General features: G+C 38.7%; 2 protein-coding genes across 5 annotated transcripts; one reads left to right on the forward strand and one right to left on the reverse strand.

Annotated features, from left to right (window-relative positions):
• Positions 1 to 2860: 2860 nt before the first annotated feature.
• LOC141652643 (nucleobase-ascorbate transporter 6-like) lies at positions 2861 to 10174 on the forward strand. 3 transcript variants are annotated; one of them, XM_074460190.1, is made up of 15 exons: positions 2861 to 2950; positions 3666 to 3797; positions 4655 to 4752; positions 4873 to 5049; positions 5768 to 5868; positions 6344 to 6419; positions 6521 to 6580; positions 6695 to 6879; positions 7926 to 8022; positions 8119 to 8205; positions 8356 to 8414; positions 8525 to 8616; positions 8729 to 8806; positions 9484 to 9644; positions 9737 to 10174. In XM_074460190.1, exons 2-15 carry the CDS (start codon positions 3692 to 3694, stop codon positions 9953 to 9955), a joined length of 1596 nt encoding a protein of 531 aa, XP_074316291.1. In that variant the 5' UTR covers positions 2861 to 2950; positions 3666 to 3691; the 3' UTR covers positions 9956 to 10174. The 3 variants fall into 3 exon arrangements, with proteins under 3 accessions (XP_074316291.1, XP_074316290.1, XP_074316292.1); XM_074460189.1 differs by having other exon boundaries at positions 2867 to 3039; XM_074460191.1 differs by having other exon boundaries at positions 2906 to 3039; positions 3671 to 3797.
• Positions 10175 to 11436: 1262 nt separating this feature from the next.
• On the reverse strand, positions 11437 to 19834 carry LOC141652644 (uncharacterized). Of its 2 annotated transcripts, none has more exons than XM_074460192.1 (4): positions 19238 to 19834; positions 16355 to 16726; positions 11935 to 16249; positions 11437 to 11843 (listed from the first exon to the last, which is right to left on the reverse strand). In XM_074460192.1, the coding sequence occupies exons 1-3, from the start codon at positions 19355 to 19357 to the stop codon at positions 11984 to 11986; spliced, it is 4758 nt and encodes a 1585-aa protein (XP_074316293.1). In that variant the 5' UTR covers positions 19358 to 19834; the 3' UTR covers positions 11437 to 11843; positions 11935 to 11983. The 2 variants fall into 2 exon arrangements, with proteins under 2 accessions (XP_074316293.1, XP_074316294.1); XM_074460193.1 differs by having other exon boundaries at positions 11935 to 16240; positions 19238 to 19762.
• Between the last annotated feature and the right edge of the window lie 1138 nt (positions 19835 to 20972).

Consider the following 20972-nt stretch of genomic DNA (forward strand, 5'->3'; position numbering starts at 1 on the left):
ATTTAAAGAGATTGACTACAAAAATTTTCAAGGTTATTTATGGGATAATAAAGGGTACTTATAAATTATGATATTCTTGGTTGTAATGCTATCCACTTGTTATAGGAGAAATAGGAACATACATCGGATATACTACCTCAGACCTCATTAGTTTTTGAGCTTATATGTATTTTTTCTGAGCTTTTTAATGTTTATAAGTTACCTTTTAATATTTTGCCGTCAAAAACTCAAATTTAACTGAGCTTATATGTAATGTTTTTGAGTTATATTATAATTTTTTTGAGCTTAATGTCTAGTTGAATGAACTCAGAAACTTTATAGTAAAACTCAGAAATTTTAAAACAAAACTCAAAAACTTTATTGTAATGCTCAAAAACTAAGCAATTGATGGTAATACATCGGATGTATAATCCACTTACTGTTGTTATAGATGGGTACTTATAAATTATGATATGATATTGTTAATAGATACTTTTTCTGTATATTCACATGAAATATAACTCGTAACCTAAGGTGCATAACAAAAAGAAAACAGTTAGTCTTGCTGAAGACGGGTCGGAGCAAGTGACGGGTAATGCCACTCACAAAACGGATAGGGGGACAAGGTGGGGGCACCCCCATGTGTTTCCCTCTCTCCTCTATTTGGGTCATTTGTGAGAGGAAATGGTATCCGTCACTCTAAAGTGACGGATACGTGGCGTCTTCAATGAGATTTTGTGAAAAGAAAATGAAATTTTTAGGATAATCTAGTAAAGGGATTTACATTTACGAACGTTTCTTGTTCAATTCCCGTTTCCCGATCCAAAAAAATAAAATAAACAATGTCGTTTTCCAAATACTTCACCAAATACAAAACAGTAAACTTGTAGCCAATGATCCTCATATGTAGCCTGGTTAACTCAAACTAGACAAGCAAGCTGAAAGAGTGTTGCATAAACATTAAACCATCTTTGGAAAAATTAGTAGAAAAACAGTAAACGTCTCTTTCCTTTCTAAGCTGTAGCCAATTAAATCAATGGCCACATTGTATGTCACTTATATATTTGATCTGTCTTAAGCTTAAAACGAATATCTCTCCGTCTTAAATGAAAATTTGTGTATTTTTTGATATGAACGATTTTTTTGGTTTTAGATAAATGATTACTATATTAGTTTTCAAGACAAATTCTATTTGCCTTAAAACTTAAAACGACTCAAATAAGATAGATGACACATAGGAGTGTTAAATGGTGCGGCCCAGCCTGCATTTGTGGGCCGCTATTTTCTAGCCCAGCTAGCCCGTGTGTCAGCCCAGCCCAACCCGCCTCTTCACTCGAGGCGGGCCAGTGCTGCCGTAGATTGTCGGCCTAGCCTGGTAATATATTGAAAAAACACAAAAAAACACACTATATGGGTCGGTTCGGGCCAGAAAATAAGCCCGATACTGCCCTAGCCCGCCCCCTATATAGTGCCGGGCCTGGGCCATGAATTGCCAGCCCAGCTTGCATCGGCCCGGCACACCGCACAACCCTAGTGACACAAAAGTAATGTCTAGGATTACTATAGTAAGAAACTTACTCTATCCGTCGATCTAAGTGATGTTATTTGACTGGTTTATACTCTTATAAAGTTGGATATATCCGTTTTAAAAGACGAGCGGAAAAGTGAATAGTAAAGGGAGGTCCATACCAAAAAATGGTTCCAATGAGGGTAGACGAGACATGCACATGTAGACGGACAACACGATACACATCTTAATCAAATTATGAATGATGAATTGACAATCAACCAAAAAATACTCTAAAATTCTTAAATAGTACGTAGGCTAATAATAATATAATGGACCCACCTCCATCTTTTTTCTTGCATTCATCAAAATTGTATGTCATTGGACACAAATTATATACAACTATCACATGTAACTTATCGTCATTTGGTTTATAATATTTGTCAAGTTCATGAACTGGACCAACCAGTAATTCACATGAAGATTATAATAAGTTTATATTATAGGAATGTTAGGTATAAGTATATTGATTGATTGATATTATATGTTAACGTATCTAAGTACATTTTGAGTGACTAATTGATTTTGTTTTGTTGGGTTACCGACGAAACAATTCCGCTACAGATATTTAATATTCTCTCTGCCCTGATTGAGTCGGTACGGTATAAAGAGAAGGAAATAAGAATTATGGAGTAAATGCTTTTAAAAATTCGAATGTGAATGAAAAACAATATGGACATGAGAATGGAAAAATCACTTTTATATAAAGAAATAATTAAGACACCTAAATAAGGAAACGTAGTGAAATGAACGTGACAAAGAGTATAAGTTGAAACAAAATTGTAAAGAGTACTAAATAAGAGGGTAAATATTTACACTTCAATTATAATTCCAACAATTGCGCTAGGCAAAATTTGCTGAAAATAATTGAAAAATAAAACTTCTTGTTTACACATCTTTGACCAGTCGATAAAACTTGAGTGAAAAACTCGCAAATCTCAGAGCAATTTGATACATACTTATATACCAGTTAAAAGTTTCTCGTGATATAAAAAAGTTACCGATTCCAACATCCACTAATAGAGAGTTCTAGTTAAAAATTGCTCAAAACAAAGAAAATGTTAAAAATAACACAAATTCTCATTATAGACGGACACTATCCGTCTATACGTATAGACGGATACCATTTTCCCTCACAAAATACCCATTTGTCATAAAGTGGGAAGCACATGGGGGTGCCCCACCTTGTCCCCCCTACCCATTTTATTAGAGGTCTTTACCCGTATGTTCACCCCACCCGTCTATACCAAGACCTATTGTAAAAATCATTAGTAATTATTTTAGTTAACAAAATTAACAAAAAATTTCCTTACTCAAACCAAAAGGCATTATTAAAAGCTGTAAAATCCAGATAAAGTTAGAGAGAGAAATGCATACAAGTACTGTCCAGCTTTGAGCTAAAGAGTAAGTACAAACACACACACATTGTGCATTGTTCTTCACTAAAACCTTCACCTTACCACATTTTTCCAACAATTGAAGATAAACATTAGGTGAAATACTAATAATTTGTTGATTTCTTTACATTTTTTACTTCATTTTACTTGTTTATTTATGTTGCATTTTGTTTTTCTTTATTTTCTGGTGTTTTTTGGTGTCTAATGTAGGGGGTGGGGGATTTAAACAATAAACCCGTGACCTATTGTTACGATACTTCTGTCTTAACCATTATGACAGTACAATAGTGTGTTTTTACTGTTTAGTTACAGTGTAGTTGTTCAATTTGGTAGTGGGTGATTATGATATGGAGTTATTTGGGTAATTAATGAAATTTCTGAAGTGGGTTTATGTTTTAAGCTTGTAATTCTTCATGTTTTGGCGTCAAAAGAGAGACGGGGATTTAAACCCGTGACCAATTGTCACGATACCTTCGTCTTAACCATTATGACAGTACAATAGTGTGTTTTTACTGTTTAGTTACAGTGTAGTTGTTGATTTTGGTAGTGGGTAATTATGATATGGAGTTATTGTGGGTAATTAATGAAATTTGTGAAGTGGGTTTATGTTTTAAGCTTGTAATTCTTCATGTTATGATGAAACAGTGAAATTTTGGATCTGGGTTTTGCTTGAATTTGTACATTTTTACTGATTTTTGTGTGTTTTTTGGTGTTGAATGAAGTAAAGTAGAGAAAAGAAGGAAAAGAAATGTCAGGAGGAGGAGCACCAGCAAAGGCTAGTGAGCCATCACCACATCCACCTAAAGATCAGTTGCCAAATGTGTCTTATTGCATCACTAGCCCTCCACCATGGCGTGAGTCTCTTAATTCCCGCCATTTCTTGTTTAAGACCGTCTTAACATAAGACGACATGATGTATACGACAGTCGCATATCTAAGTTTTTTGGGAATTTGTTGTTCTTCACTTGTACTATTTTTGGTTAGGTACATTTTTTATATAAGTAGGTTAATAATTTGCTATGTTAGGAAAGTGATTATAGTAATGTGTATAGGGGATTTGTTATTGGAAGGAATTATTTAATCTGTTTATGAACTTTTAAGAATTAAGCTTAGTTGTTTGTCATGATGGATTTATGCATCTTTTCACATTTACTATTCTATTTTAGTGTTTGATTGCCTTTCTTTTGTTATTACTGGAAGAATTTGAGTCGAATTTGGTTTGGAAATTAAGATTAATGTTTTGTCAAATGTAAGTATCCAATGATTCGTAGCGCCGTTATCCTACTTAATGAGACTGAGAGCTTATTTTACCCTGTGTGTATGGATGTGGCTGGATATGTACAGTATATAGTATTTTACTGGGTGGTGCGTTTCAGTCTGGCTAAGGTAGTGTTCATGAAGCATTCACCACTTTTGTAGTCTGAACTATGAACTGTTCACCTATGACCCATTATCGTATTTTCTCATTTCGGGTGATTTTTGAGTTAATCTGTTCGGGGTCTTGGGCCCGCCTACTTGGATCAGGTCAGTTTTTGCGACAGCCTCACCTGTGACTGATTATCACATTGCTTCTGTTACAGCCTCAACTGTAATTGTGTAAGGGCTATACTGGTGTGAGATTTCATGATCGTTCATGTATAGTAGTTTACTGTAGTGTGTTTGAGTGTTTCTGTGCTTTCATTGATGAAAGCTATTATGGCAATTCTTTCAGCTGAGGCGATCCTTCTTGGTTTCCAGCACTACATTGTGATGCTTGGAACTACTGTCCTCATCCCTAGTGCGCTCGTTCCTCAAATGGGAGGAGGAAAGGTATCCCCTTTACAAATTCGATGAAGAGAGCAGATTAGACCCTTTTACTTGCTGACAATTTGACATGTTGCGTATTGATTAGCAAATTTCTAATTACTCTTCGTCTTTCCTTTTCAATAGACACAGAAGGCTGAGGTTATTCAGACACTGCTATTCGTTGCTGGTTTGAACACACTACTGCAGACAACGTTTGGAACACGGTTGCCGGCTGTTATTGGAGGATCCTATACTTTTGTCGCACCGACTATATCTATAATTTTGGCTGGCAGATACAGTAACATTGACGACCCTATCCTGGTTTGTGCTTGAAAACTTGACCTCATGGCCTTGTTAATTTCTAGCTATCCCTTTTAAGCTAAAGAAAATTCAGTTGGCGATGTGAGAGTCTTATATATGACTTGGTTTCTTATAACATGTAATTCTTTCTGTAGTTTTGAAACCTCCTGTTTGCACAGTTAGACATCAACAGTATTTATTTTGCATTGAAGCTTTTTGGTCTTGTTTCTTTGCCTCGGCCCTCTGTCCTCAGACCTCATCATATATCCGCATATTAACTACGGAAACCAAATGATTCATTTTTTTTCCCCGTATGATACAACACGAGTCAATCCATATTTCCAATGGATCCAAAGACCCATTACTCTTTGGTTATGGATTATAATGGAATAAATCAAAATGGCTCACTAAAGTGGGTGCCTTCTTTCTTTTGTGAAGTAGCGGTCCTTCGATGCAGTTCTCGACGCAATTTTCATCTTGGGTCATTCGGAAACAGCCTCTTTGTGTTGCTAACACAAGGGTAAGGTTGCGTACATCCGACCCCCCCCCCCTACCCCGTAATTTGCGGGAGCCATTGAGGCACTGGGGTAATGTTGTTGTTGTATGTAACAACACGAGTCAAATGGCCTGTAACAGTCAAAACAATGCTTGAAATTTGACTTCCTCTACAAAAAGTTTGTCACAGATCTGACACCAGGAAAACTATTTGTGTGTTAATTACTGGTTTTTGTATCCACAGAAATTCCACAAAATTATGCGGGCCATTCAAGGGGCTATGATTGTGGCATCAACTCTTCAAATCGTCCTTGGCTTTAGTGGTCTCTGGCGTAATGTTGCAAGGTAAGTTTGTAGTTACCGCTAGTGATAAACGCTTCTATCATTCGGTTGTGTTTTCTTTGGCTTTACTGTTTTATGGCATATTGTACTAGGTGAGTTTGTAATTAGAAGCTAGCCCTGCTGATGAAACGCTTATATGCTTCTGTTATATCATGCGGCTGTTGCCTTCACTATCCTTCATATGTAGGCCATAGCAGGCATTAGATTAATCAGTACTTTCTTGTCCTCTCGTGAGTCCCTGCGCTGATTCATTGTTGATATTACTCTAGCATTACTCTACTGATTGTATTCACTATTACAAATCACTTGTTTAGAGTGCTCAATGCGACTTCATATCACTATATTTCTTCAAAAAATGACTAATCTCTTTTAGGATAGCTAAATATTTTATTTCGATGCAAAAACTGCCATTTTGAAAAGTGCATAAGAAAATATTTTTCCATGTATTGAACTATGTATAATCTTTGATGTCTTGTAGGTTCCTAAGCCCATTGTCAATCGTTCCTTTGATATCAATGGTTGGCTTTGGACTTTATGAACTTGGATTTCCTGGGGTAAGTATTCTTCGTGTTGATAAGTGTGTTGTCTTCTCCACCGCAAATAATTCCTGCATGTTCACGACGCGTATTCTTAGTTTCAAGCTTGTTATATATAGGTGGCAAAATGCGTGGAGATTGGCTTGCCGGAGCTTGTGATTCTAATCTTTGTTGCAGTGGTAATTTATTTAATTACATGATTAGTGGTTGAATTTTGCCTTTGTAATTCCTGTATTAATCTAACTAGCTGTCCTTTTACAATTGGTTATTGATGTAGCCGCGATATTTTGCAGTATCTATCTCAAGCAACAAAATTTGGAAAGCATGTATTTGAGCGTTTTGCCGTTCTATTCTCTGTCGCAATAGTGTGGCTGTATGCACATATTCTTACAGTTGGTGGAGCATATAATCATGCTGCCCCAAGGACACAGTCTACATGTCGGACTGACCGCTCTGGGCTCATAAGTGGTGCTCCATGGTAATGTTTTGCTCTACCCCTTTCTGTTTCCTTGGTAATTTTTTGGTAGCCTTTCTTCTTCTTCTGACTGCAATAGAAACATACTTTACAACTACTTGGTATGCTAAACCCCTTGTAGCACTACTAGAGTTGGAATACCATGTTCCAGTTATCATGTTGTCATGTTCTATAACGGGGTTGCGTTCTTCTAGTTTTTGTATCCCATCTTTTATGCTACATGATTTTGAAAAGGGATCCAAGAGACTAGTAGCTTGTGCCAGACGAGTAGTTCAATTTGACGGAATTGAGTAATATATGTAAATAATGTAAAATTATTTGTTACCAAGATTATAGAATTCAGGTACTACGCGTAGAAAATAGCTATAAATATTGCAGATATCTCTATTACAGTTGTTACATATCAATGATAACTAATCACCCAAATAAGGAATTATCATATAGTTTCATGAAGGGTTATTAGCTAATAAGATTATGCTTCAGAATAAGAAGTCGCTCCGTGCAATGTTTGTACAAAAGGCTGTTTATTTTGATTTGGTCGGTAGTGAAGTTGAAATTGATCTTTGTAGATGGGCGTCACCGCTATGATATCTTTTGTACATGGGCGTCATCCCCTTGGTGTCCCTTGATTAATATTATATCTTACTTAAATAATTTAAAAAAATATTGACTGGCGGCTGGCGCTACTTTTTGTAAACTAGTTTTTTTGACTCCCAAACCTTTCTGTTTCGGAACATTGACCAAACTTGTGCGCCTATAATCATAATCTGTAAGCTTGGCTGACAACGTGTCAGAATGGAAGATCTATAACTTCTACGTTACTCTCTCCATCCCAGTTATATTGTCCTTGACTCCTTGTTTGATTTTACTGGTCACATAAAATCGACTTTTGAGTTTTGTTCTCTCATAATATAAGTGGTACAGTTTAACCTGACTGATGTTAATGTTATTTCTACAATATTTTGGATATTAATCGTCAAAGTTAGCATCAGTTGATGTCCAAGTCGAGTGTGGGAAAATGCCTTACAATTTATGGCGTCTCTTTGCAGGATTAGAGTCCCATATCCCTTTCAATGGGGAGCCCCTACATTTGATGCCGGTGAAGCATTTGCTATGATGTTCGCCTCGTTTGTTGCTCTTGTAGAGGTTTGTTTTCTTTTTTTACTTACAGTGTGTCAAATATACTACCGAAAGTTACACCTTAATCTCCAGTACTGAGCATAGCTTTTGTTGAATATGTAGTCCACTGGGGCTTTCATTGCAGTTTCCAGGTCGGCTAGTGCAACAATGATGCCACCTTCTGTTCTTAGCCGCGGTGTTGGTTGGCAGGTATGTTCACTGTTAAAAGTGATGTCCCTGACTTTAACCTAATTTTACTCCCCATTTTAGCAGTTTTACTTTCTGATGTGATGGACTGATGTTAAGAGAAGACTACAACCTCCAGCAAAACTGATTTTTCCCTCTTTCTTCTGTTGTCAGGGAGTCGGAATTCTGTTGTCTGGGTTATTCGGAACTGCAGCGGGGTCTTCAGTTTCTGTGTAAGACAATGCTCCTCTCGATGAGCACGTGTACCTTAAGTTTTATGATTATATTAATTTAAATAGCACTTCTAATTTGTAAGGTCAGTTCTAACTCGATTCAACTGCAGTGAGAATGCAGGTCTTTTGAATCTGACGCGGGTTGGCAGTAGACGGGTTGTCCAAATTTCAGCAGGGTTTATGTTATTCTTTTCAATTCTTGGTGTGTATTGTAAATAAAAGTGCAATAAGTAACGTTTAGATTGAACCAAATGTTACCAGCTTTCCGAGTATGTTATTCTGATATCACAAATTCACATTGGTCGGTATTGTAGGTAAATTTGGGGCAGTGTTCGCTTCGATTCCTTCACCAATTATTGCTGCTTTGTACTGCCTATTCTTTGCCTATGTTGGTAAGTTTGGATCTAGTTAAAAATCTTTTTATAAGCCATGTTACTCATACACTGCTACAAGCATCGAAAGCAGGTGTCGTGTTGGACACTGTTATTTTGTAAAAAAGTTCCATGTTTTTGACCTAAAATGAAATGTTTGGGAAAAGTGTCGAGTCGCCCTATTATGTTACTGTTAGAAGTATTGGACAGGGAAGCGCATCCAAGTATCGGACTAATATTTTGATGAAATCTCTCATGTTTATGGCTTGAAAATGTAAGTGTCCAAGAGTCATATCCACGTGGCGTGTCAAAGTATCATAGTTGTAACCAGACCTAAAGAATGGGTCATTCAGGTCGGTTAGTCAGTAAGATTGGGTACTTTTTGGGTTAATGTATAGGGTTTGGATTGGTCGGGCTTGTGGTACTCGGGTTGTGTATATTTGTTCTGTAGATAAAACGTGGGTGTAATTTCTCGGATCGAGTCATTGTCTGCTTGAATGGCTTCAGTGTTCTGTATTCAGTCCAGTAGAATTCAGGTCTGGTGCAGGTCAGATGAAGTGAGTTTGATACGGGTCTGCGGTTAAGTTATTCGAGCCCACTCATGTTTACTTGTCGTGGTTGGGTTATTGAGGTCGGTTTGTTTTACGCGGTGGACACAATATTCTTACAGCTGGTTTCGGTTTGTTAATTTCCTGCAGGTTCAGTAGGCTTAAGTTTTCTACAATTCTGCAATCTCAACAGTTTCAGAACAAAGTTCATACTCGGATTCTCCATTTTCTTGGGATTATCAATTCCTCAATACTTCAACGAGTATGAAGCGATCAACAAATACGGTCCTGTCCATACAAGAGCAATATGGGTAAAATCCGCACTCCCTTTCCCTTTCTCTATTTACCTGCAAATCTTCGTTTATCTGCAAATCTTCTAATTCATTCCTCTAAAAAATGTCAGTTTAATGACATGGTGAATGTCCCTTTCTCATCGGAGCCATTTGTTGCTGGTATTGTCGCATACTTCTTGGACAACACACTTCACCGAAAAGACGGGACTGTCAGGAAGGACAGGGGTAAACACTGGTGGGATAAATTCCGATCCTACAAGGGTGACTCGAGGAGTGAAGAATTCTATTCTCTTCCCTTAAACCTCAACAAGTATTTCCCATCAGTTTGAAATTTCAAGTACAATCATTGTCCCTTTCCTATAGGAACAGTTATCATAAAATCAAGTATCTTAGCGACACGATATAATTCGAGTATAAATTAGTCCTCTATTTTTGTAGGTTGTCTTGAGAACAATTATGTCATTCGTACCTGATTTGTTATGTCGTATTAGTGTATATCAATTGTGTTAATTAAACCGAGAAGCAGCAAATTAGCAATTTTTTTTTCCTGATGTGTTCATTGCATTTCGAATGTCAATGTAGCTGCAGGTTACTTGGACCTCTTATCGAACTAATATAAGGCTCTGTTTGGTAAAACTACCTGAAAAGTTAGTAAAACTGAAAAGGTTTAAAACCGAAAAACTAATCGAAATCGAAAAGGAATCGATAAGATAGCTGAAAATTAGGAACTGATAAGGTAGCTGATTATATAAAAAAATGTTTGGCAAATTAACTAAAAAGGTAACTAATTTTGATGAAATTACGTAAAAAGATATGATAATTATTTAATAGCATAGATTTAAAGAGTAAAAACGGAAAATCAAACCAAATCAGGTACCTGAAATCTCAAATGTTACTCTAGGTAGCATTTCATTTCAGGTAGCTTATTTGATTAAATAAGCTATTGCCAAACGCTTACAACAAAATAAGGTACCTGAAACTTTGGTCAAATAAGCTACTTTGACCAAATCAGGTACCTGAAATGTCTTGTCAAACAGAGCCTAAATCTTCGCTAAAATTTTCTACTAAATTTCCATAAAACAGAAGGCAAAAAATGAGCGTATTTGATCACAAGTCCAAATTCTCTGTAGGTGCTATTTGGTTTTATAATCGAGAGCAATAGGGCTCGAGGAAGAAGCATCCAAAGCGTTAAAATTTTATAAACTCGTAATCTTGATAAAGATGCTTCCAAGAACTATAAATCGAGTAGGGAGCTTAAATTCAAATCGAGGATGAAGCTATTCCATATGATTTTAGCATCCAATCGCATAACTTTTGTTTAATCTATCAACCAACCATCGTCATATCTCGATTAAGAACTTAATTAATAAAGAAACACATCTACTGTTGTTTGCGACCATTGTTGTCCAACAAAACATGCTATACCGCTGGAATTCAAAGGCAGCCAGGATTTTACCCCACCATACATGCACAATCGCGATCAATGCAACATCGCAACAAAAATACAAATGATGCATCACTAAATCAACTTTCGCTGAAATCTGGATTGAGTATGAAAAATACTCAGCCACTTCTCAAGAAAACAGAAATATTCTACATTTCCCGTGTTTACTTGGCTGACGGCCACATTTCCATTGTTTACTTGCCTGCATCACTTTCCGGTTAACAAGTCTTCCTCGACATGATTGTACCTAACTACAGTATACAGCTACTACGTACCTAACACTATACAAAGTTGGACATGCCTGTAAATAGACGGTGTTATTCTTAAGTAATAAGCGGAAATTTAAAGGGGACTAACCATGTTAAATGAAGAAACGTTTAGCTGCATCAAAATTTGGTAGCAACTCTTTATATACTGAGGGGAAGTAAAGACAAAGGTCAGGAACGATAAATTAAAGAGCAAAGCACATACGTGGCTTCGTCTTCATGTTTACAGATCCAGCCTTAACTATCTGGATGATTGAATGGAAAAGACTTGGATTAAATTTTTAAGAGTCTATGAGAGGTCGCCCCTATCCGCAAGTACGAGCCCCATCTGAGTGCCTGTGCAATAGACGACCTGCTTCCTGAAAGTTAAAATATCTACATAAAGGAAATGGGTAACTGCAGACGGATTTTGCAAATCTTCATATGACAATCAATTACCGCCCCTTATTTTAATCGGCACAAGCCATAGCTCATGAAGAACAGGTGCTTTGGCTCGTCCAGGATCAACTGAAAGAAATCAAAGCAGTCACCCATTGGTCAGCAAATCTACGACACAAATAATAATGAGAACTGAAAATTTCAGAGACGGTAATTTTACCTATCATCCACGAAGACAGCATGGCTAGTACACCCTGAAACAGATAATCTCACTGCCATGAAGGCTGCTTATAACTAAGCCTATCCATGTCCCACCCACCATCAGGTTCCTTCCGCTTCATAGCACCGCCTGCCAAAGTATATAACCTTGATTGCTCATCTGTCAGAGCAAGAGGACCCAAACTGGGCATAGGTCTAGACATAATGGGTTCCGAATCTGGACCTGCATTGAGATCTAAGCCCTGCCTTCCCCACTTTTGAGCATTGTCCATAGCAACACTATTGCTAACATCTGAAATACTAACATATGGCCGAGGATACTGGGAAGGAACACTCAGGGCAGTTCCTAACAATTGAGAACCAACAGCGGGTATACAAAATCGTCCCCCGGAAGAAAGATCCATAAATGCAGTTGATCCACCTGGGAGTGAGGACGACGGCAAAGGAAAGCTGGTACCGAGGGGGAAAACCGGGTACTGAAATTGTGAGGAAGGGAAAGGAACAGCAGGAGAAGACAAAACAGGACCCCTATACATATCTGGGTTAAATGGCATGGCTTCTGCCGGTCCAAGCCACATTTTAGGTGGTACACCACCGGTATCAGCAATTGGGAAAGGCTGCACCCTATCAGGCAACCCCGCAGGAATTGGCATGGCTGAGTATGCGGTACCAGCAGTATACCAAGGGTTGAGAGTCCCCATTTCTGTACTGTTAATTCTAAAACCAACCGAAGGTTGAGAGTAGATGTTTGACCGTAAATGTTTGTTAAAAGACAGAGAATCAACAGGAAATTCATCGGCTGTTGGCCCATTATTCAAATCGAAGTCTCTACGACCACTATCACTGTTGGCGGGAGCACTTGATGATGACAATCTCATCGGTTGACGTGGCATTTCAAATCTATGAATGGGTGGTAAAGGCTGAGTCAAATCCGGAGCCTCATCAACTCTATTCAAATCTAGGTCCAAGCCTCCACCATTACTTCTTGAAGCAACACCAGTTGGTCCATCTGATGTCTCAAACTCAGCCGTTTTGCTAGTTTGGAAATCATTAATCTGACAGTCCATGTCGTCGATAGTCCTTTCATCAGCCACGTTCAGGTCAATCTCAAAGCGCGCACGACCTTGTTTTTCATTGTTAACATCAGATATTTGTTCATCATTCACACCAGGAGCGATTTCAGAGACCTTCCGAGGTTCAGCTGGCCGAAATGCACTTGTGGCAGCTGATCCTCTCCAACCAAGTTCTGCTTTATTTCTCAGCAGATCCTCAGGAGGCATAAAAGGTCCTTTTGCAGCAGATGCCACTGTAACAGAAGCAGGGAGACTAACAGAAGTGGAAGCAACAGAAAACGAAGGCAATTGACAATTTAAACGACCAGGTGACACAGTGCTTGGTAGGTCTTCATCTTTGTTATCGTCTACATCAAATCCTTCATTTAAATCAAATTCAACCTTCTTATCTCCCATAGCAGGCGAAGAAGTTTTCACACCGGAATGATGTTCATCCACTGCAACTTCATCGTCACGAGCAGGTAAGACAGAGTCATTAGAATCTGAAACGACATCATTATCCAGGGTAGGAGAATATGAGTTCGTTTTTGTAGCAGGTGCAACTGTTGTGTCTCTATCCATAAGATCCACCTTATTATTCATAATATTCTGATCATAAGCACCTGAATCAAGGACAGAGTCTTCTTTCTTATGAAGGGAGGGATCAATCTTCTCCAGCTTCACCTTTTCATTTGCACTCTGACTGAGGATCCTATCACCACCTACATCAATGTCATCATCTTTTGAATCATTAAACTGCCCCGGTAGTAAATCGTTAATGCATGATGAAACTCCAACTTTTTCTTTCCTACCCACAGGCTCCATAGACGCCATAGTAGAAGACTGCTTCTTCATCACAACCTTACTCTCCTGCTTTTCCTTTGGAACATTTTTCTCATCAACATCTGCTGACGAGACTGAACCTGCTACGACAGATCTTTCATGATTTTCTTCCATCAAAGAACCATCACAGATTTTGACTTTAGCAGCCAAGCTAGTAACACCCTGAGGTGTCCACACATGACTATCATTTCCAATTGCTGGCTTTGATTCATGTGCTTTATCTGAACCTTCACTACCTGCAGCATTAGCAGGAGACAAAGTAGAGGGTGGCTCAGATTCGTCACGCTTTTCATCAGTTCTAAAACACGAGTCTCCACTGGACAACAGATCCTTGCCATGGAGCCTTGGTTGATCATCTTTCTCCCTATCATGTACAGAAGCACATGTGGGATTTTGCTTCTGAGCCTCAAGACTTGGTTCTACAAGAGAAACCTCTATGTCACCATTTGGCTTTGATCTAGCACTGTAATCTCGACATGAGTCCTCTGCCACAGATGTGCTCCTCTCAGGCGATTCAGCAGGTGACTTTGAAATTTCCCCAGCCGCAACACTAGCAAGCAGGTTCATACCAACTATGTCCCCGGCTGACATAGGTAAATTAGCTTCAGAGTACTCAACACAGCTTTCAATCAAAGCATTTATGGAGCTTAATGAAGAATCTTGCAATTTTCTTGAATTCGACTCAACATTTGGTCCTGACTCAGCTTTTTCACCATCAGTCAATTTTTTAGTCTCACCACCAGTCCGGCAATTTCCAGAATCTAGGGCTTCAGATGGTGAACCATCAGCCTCATCAAACACAGCTGCCCTATCTTTAAGATCGTTACTTTGCCATGACTCTGTGATCACGTCTGACATGGTATTATTCGGATAACCACCAGATTTTTCTTTTGGACTACGTTCTGATTGACCAAGCTTCTCAGGAACCACAGGTGAAGAGGTTCTGCTGTTCATAGACGAAAGATCGTCAAGACAACCTCCATGGACATTTTGAGCGGTTGAACGTCCCCGGTTACTAATTTTGACTATAAGCTTGTGATTGTTACTGTCAGCAACAGGAAGATCACCAGCCTTTCCACGTGATGAGGGCCGTGAAAACTTTTCTGATGCAGATATTCTTGTCAAGGAAGAGCTTTTCATTGATCCGCCATCCCGATGAATAGCGGAAGCAACTACACCCTTACGATCATTAGCAGCTTTCCTGTGCCCGGAAGCACTCCCAGAACTATTGTTCAAACTTGAACCCGAATTGGAGCTCCTTGCATCCTCTTTAACAGCAGGGCCCAGATTTTTTACATGGTCACTAGAACAAGGACTGTTTGTCTGAGAATGACTAGAACTACTACTCTTTTCATCCTTGATTGTTGACAAAGGAAGTTCTGAGCTACTATTAGTTACTGAGATTTTAAGATGTGCATCCCTCATGTTGGCAATAGTAGACGCAGAGGAAGATGGTAACTTCACAATAGTTGGAGAGGCCGATGCACATCTGGCGACTTCTCCCTCAATGGATTTAGCTGGGGCTGATTTTGACGAAGAAAGTTGTGAAGGGGAATTCTTTATGGCTGCATCAGATGCACTGGAACGCCTAGTTATACCATGGGAGATGTCATTCCGCACTCTGGCTGGCAAGGAAATAACCTGACTAGTTGCAGATCTTGAATCATTAATATTCATCTCAGCCTCTACACGTTTTTTCCATAACTCAACTAAACTCCTTGCTTTCTTCTGAATATCTGAATTTCTATGTGATCTCAAATGATTTACAGATTTTCCAATGTTGCACATCTGCAGCGCATTAAGATTTACAGGAAGTCGCTCCAACGCATGGAGCAAAGTCAAAAGAAAGTCCATCACTGATTTATCATGATCTCTAGGACTGCTGGAATCACGGACCTTACCCTTGTGGACTTCTTGTAGCCATTCATCCAGGACAGGTAGACCTCTAAGCTGCACAAATCGATTAAGGCAATCATCCTTGTTCGTGGCAGCTAAAACGCCAACTAACAGAGACCGGCAAGGTATATCTAGTCTTTTCTCAGACTTATCCGATTGCATAAGTTGAACTAATCTTTCTACAGCCTTAGAATCTACAATCCCACCTTTCTCAGTTATTTTTGCAATTTCCGACTTCAACAAAACTTCTGAGCTCAGGACACTGGAGTTTCCATCATCTGCTTTTGAATAGCGCTCACGTTTCACAAGCTCAGAACCCTGATCACTTCGTTCCCTTTTCTTTCCCTTCGAATAGGAAGCAAACGGAGAAGTACTATTCTGAACACTGTCTGGGCTATGTTTCAGCTGTGATGTCGATCTTGGACTATTCATTGGTCTCGGCGAACGAACACCTTGCGGTTGAACTGTTGCACGCATTTCCTGTTTTGTTTTTTGTAGTAATTTATCTACTTCTTCCTGCCGACCCTGGAGGGGAAAAAATAAATAAACTAACAAAGAAAACATAAAAAAAAAAATTAAAATTAAAAGATCTGTTTTTCTATAACAAAGAAAAACTGGATGGGTACTCACATTAATAAAGTCTTTATCGGTTAGCCACCACAAACGCTTGTTTGTGGTATCATACACTCGTCGACAGACGAATGAAGATACTCCTGACGGCAGTTCAACACCTTTAGGCAAAAATGCAACTTTACAAGGATGTAAAAGTGAAGCAGCAGGAATCTCATCCCGATGAAAAGAGTAAAAAACTTCGTTAGGCGCAGCTTCTATGGCAACGCCTTTCGGAAGTTGGATGTCTGAAGGCCGATAAAGCCACGTCACACCTAGCTGTAAATTAGTCTCCTTATCAGGCCCCAATGAACGAATTATCCCTATAAAAGGAGGAGACTCTTGCGGTGGTTTGAAGAGAGCACAATCACCAATGTTAATTTTGCGAACGTCCTGCAAAAGTTAAACAAATTCAATTATGAAAACAAATTTATGGAACCCCGTTAAACAACATTACCGAGTGCCTCACATTCTCACCATATGGTAAGATAAAAGGTACAAGTGTCACTTGGTCTTGGCACTGGATAGTATGATGAAGTAGAGCTACCATAAACCAGGAGATGAAGATGAAGGCGATAATTGATAAAAACTCGGTCATGAAACAGATATAGGAATTACTACAAAAGGATTATTCTTTGATAAGGCAACGTTTTACCTCCCATCACATATTATTACGAAACTTCGCATCATCAACCTTAAATACTCCCTCCCATCCAAACCAAAGGTTACATTTGACTTTATTACGCTTGCCGATGCGTGTTTTGCAACGTGAATATCTTTAGTTACACATTACTAAAAATTATAAAAACTTGATATTCTTATAGCATTCATGGCGATGAATCAACAAGATCTTACTTATACATTACTAATAATATCAAAGATTCTCTACAATCATGAATAGTGCCAAAAAGTCAAATGTAACCTTTGGTTTGGATGGAAAGAAGTATATGATAAACAAGCTATATATATATAGCCACAACGTATCCGTGTTCTAAGCTATGATAATCTATTTAAAACAGAGACTCTGGTATTAAGGAACAGTTGTTGTTGTTGTTGTTGTATTATATTAAAAACAAAGACATTTGTTGACTGGTTCCATAGGGAATATGAGACATAGAGGTGGCAATCGGGTCAGTCGGGTCGGGTCGACCTACCCTTCAGGTCGGATCGTTTTGGGTCAAAAGATGTATCGGGTTAGGTCGGGTTTTTATCGGGCCCGGTTACGTTATTGCATAATTTCAATTTTTAACCATTAAGTTTAGTTTTCAACTATTAGTTGGTTTAGCTACTGCATTATTAAATAAAACGTATCAACTAAACAGTAAATCACTTCCATTTTAATCAATATTATGCTGAATAATTGTCGGATCATCATTTTGATCGGGCTAATAACGGGTCGGGTTTATATTGGGTCAGGTTCAGATCCCTGATAATAAGGTAGGGTCGGGTCGGTTAAGGATTGCAATATCCTCGGGTCCTGTCGGGTAGGGCCAGGCTTGCCAGCTCTAATGAGACATAGCATCCTGAATTTCGGAGGGTCATGGACTCATGGTCAAGATTCAAAAAATCCTCTGTAAACTATAGTGAGTAAAGTCATTAAAACGACAAGTAGAAATAGCCGATACATCTTTGAAGAGTGTAATGTTTAAAATACAAATTACAACCATCTTTGAATGGCATAGACTGTAGCGATGCTGTGGTTGATGTAAATTTTCTACAATAATCAGTGACACTCAATAGGAAGCAGTAAATCACAAACTTTACTTGATGGGAACAAGTTAAGAGAATTCAATGTAGCTATCTCCACTGCCTCGGCAACTAAAACCCCTTTAAATTGGGATGGTGCCAAGGAAGAAAAGGCTGTGTATTTGATATGTGGAAAAGCAATAAACTAATCTATATAAAAACAGAAGTAACATAAATAATAAAAATGGTGTCCCAAGCAGTTTATTAACATAGAGAAAAAGCTCCTTTAATATCTAAAGCACTCCCTAGGTAACAGATTGTTATTTTCTGCACATGAACTCGAACAGTCGAACATACACCAGAAAAAACCCAGAAATTTAGCAACAAATATGTAACAAGGTTAGTAACACAAAAGTAAAACAGGTCAATCATATTGGTTATTTTTTGCATTCTCCGTCAAAATTTCCGTCACTCATATAAACTCCACCAACACATATTAATATGATAAGAAGAGACTAAACTTCTCCGAGATAAACCCTAAACTTCTCCACAAACCCAAACCATCATCAACATAAAGAGCGACCACCGTATTAATCGCCACCGTCTAAATCCACTATATTTTCCCCCAACATTCTCGCACTTTAATCCACTTCAAGGGTGTGTTTGGATTGAGTGATTTGGAGAGAGGAAAAGGGAGGGAGAGTAGGGGATTTAAGGGTGGAGGGAAATGAAGGGGGAGAAATTTGGAGGGATGCATTTTCCTTCCTCCAAGGCAAATCAAAATCTCTCCACAATAGGCGAGATTTGGAAGAAAATTGTATCCACACACTCACTCCCCATTTGTCCTCCCCTTCCCTGACCTCCCTTTCTCTTCCCTCCTTCTCCCCTTTCCCACCACTTTCCCGCCACTTTCGCTATCCAAACACACCCCAAAAGTTCAATTCCGTCTAGAAAAGCCAGAAACCACTATTCCTAACCGCCTTACTCGAGATTTTGTATTACAATTTGACGACTGAAATTGGAACGACCACGCTCCCCTCGCCATCAATCGCTATAATGAACAAAATCACATTCAACTGGAATTCAATGATTTCGCCCAAACAAACAATTAACCGGATAACAGCAGAACCAATCGAAAAACAATCAGCGATAATCAAATCAATCAAGCGATTCAATTCAACAAGAAACAACGATTGATTCGAGGAAATAACAGGATACCTTAGAAGTACCAGCAGCATCGGGATCACCAACAGCTGCAATCACACGACGATAATTTACCGACGAAGGGACGGACAACATACGTCGAATCTTCTTACTATTCTCACACAACCCATGCATAATATCCTCGCATTTTCCCCAATTTTCCTTGATTTTATCAACATCAAAATCTCACCTAACCCTAGTTAATCCTCTTATCACATCAAAATTCAATCAAAGGACACAAAATCCACCTTCTTCAATCCTCCTATCACACAAAACCACAAAAAACCCTAACTTTTCGCGAAAACTAGGGTTTGACAGTATCCATATAACAACAAAATTAAATTACCAAATGAAAACCCTAATTAATCGATCTTAATCGATTCGAATAGTTGCAGATCGAGGAAATTGATTGCGATTTGGGGGAAATCGGCGATCTAATGAAGAAATTGGGGGGAAAAAAGTAGAGAGAGAAAGTGAGTTCGAAGAGAGAGAAAAGAAATTGGGGAAAAAGAAGAAAGGAGAAGTAAAGGGGACCCGAGTAGGCGGCAAAAGGAAAACACGGGCAGTATGGGCAGAGTGGGACAGTAGATGACGGGCAGCGGGCCCGTTGATTGTGAAACTTACGTATACCTCCGTTTCAAGGGAAAATAATGATCGTTTTATGTTAAAAAGTGATCACTGTTCTTATATTTCCTTCCCCGGAGCAGAGTAGGGCAGTGGGATAGGGACAACGATGATGATTGTGAAACGGATATCTCCGTTTTAAGAGTTAGTGATCGTTTTATGTTAAAAAGTGATTACTCGATCTCGTCTTTCTTTTCCGGGGCAGAGTGGGACAGCGGGCCCGTTGATTGTGAAACTTACGGATATCTCCGTTTGAAGGAAAAATAATGGTCGTTTTATGTTAAAAAGTGATCCTTCGTTATCATCTTTTCTTCCCTGGAGCAGAGTAGGGCAGTGGGATAGGGACAACGATGATGATTGTAAAACGCATATCTCCGTTTTAAGGGATAGTAATCATTTTATGTTAAAAAGTGATCACTCGATCTCGCCTTTCCTTTTCGGGGGCAGAGAAGGGCAGTGGGGTAGGGTCTAGGGGCAGTGATGATGAGGTGAAGTTAGGTGACAGGCATGATGGAAAGTGACAATCAAGTATGTGTACTGTGTAGTTTGTGTGTTTGTGACTGAATTAATGAGACTCAGTTTGTGGGACTTGTTCTTGTCTTTCCTTTCCCCGTGGGCACTTGACTCTGACATTCCCTTTATGGTTTACTATTATTATAATTAAATTATTATTTTTATTATATTTGATTTGATTTTTATTCTATATTAAATTAAATTCGTAGTGTGTTTTACATGTGGCTTGGAGGCTTGGTAGTACACCTTATAAACGGGCCATTCAGATCGAGTTTGAGTCGCAATTCGAGTTTGCAAAAATTTGGGTCGGGTCAGATCGGGTGGGTCATTTTTGGGTGGATTGTTATCAAGTTATTTGGGATAATGATCAGTATTTAATAGTAAAAAACCAGGTCGGGTTGAACAGGGTCGGGTCAATTCAGGTATCAGGTCAGATTCGGGTCCTCAATCCGGTTTTGGGTCGGGTCATTTTTGATAGATCTACTCGAGAATGGGGGATATTAAATTGGGTGTGATTGAGCTAGGTGGGGTTTGTATCGTTCGTGATTGGATATTCCAGACATTTGATTCAGGTCTTGTAATTTCGTGTTCTGATTAGCTTTTAGTGTGTTGT

The sequence above is a fragment of the Silene latifolia genome, chromosome 4 (assembly GCF_048544455.1).
Source record: "Silene latifolia isolate original U9 population chromosome 4, ASM4854445v1, whole genome shotgun sequence".
NCBI classification, from domain to species: Eukaryota; Viridiplantae; Streptophyta; class Magnoliopsida; order Caryophyllales; family Caryophyllaceae; genus Silene; species Silene latifolia.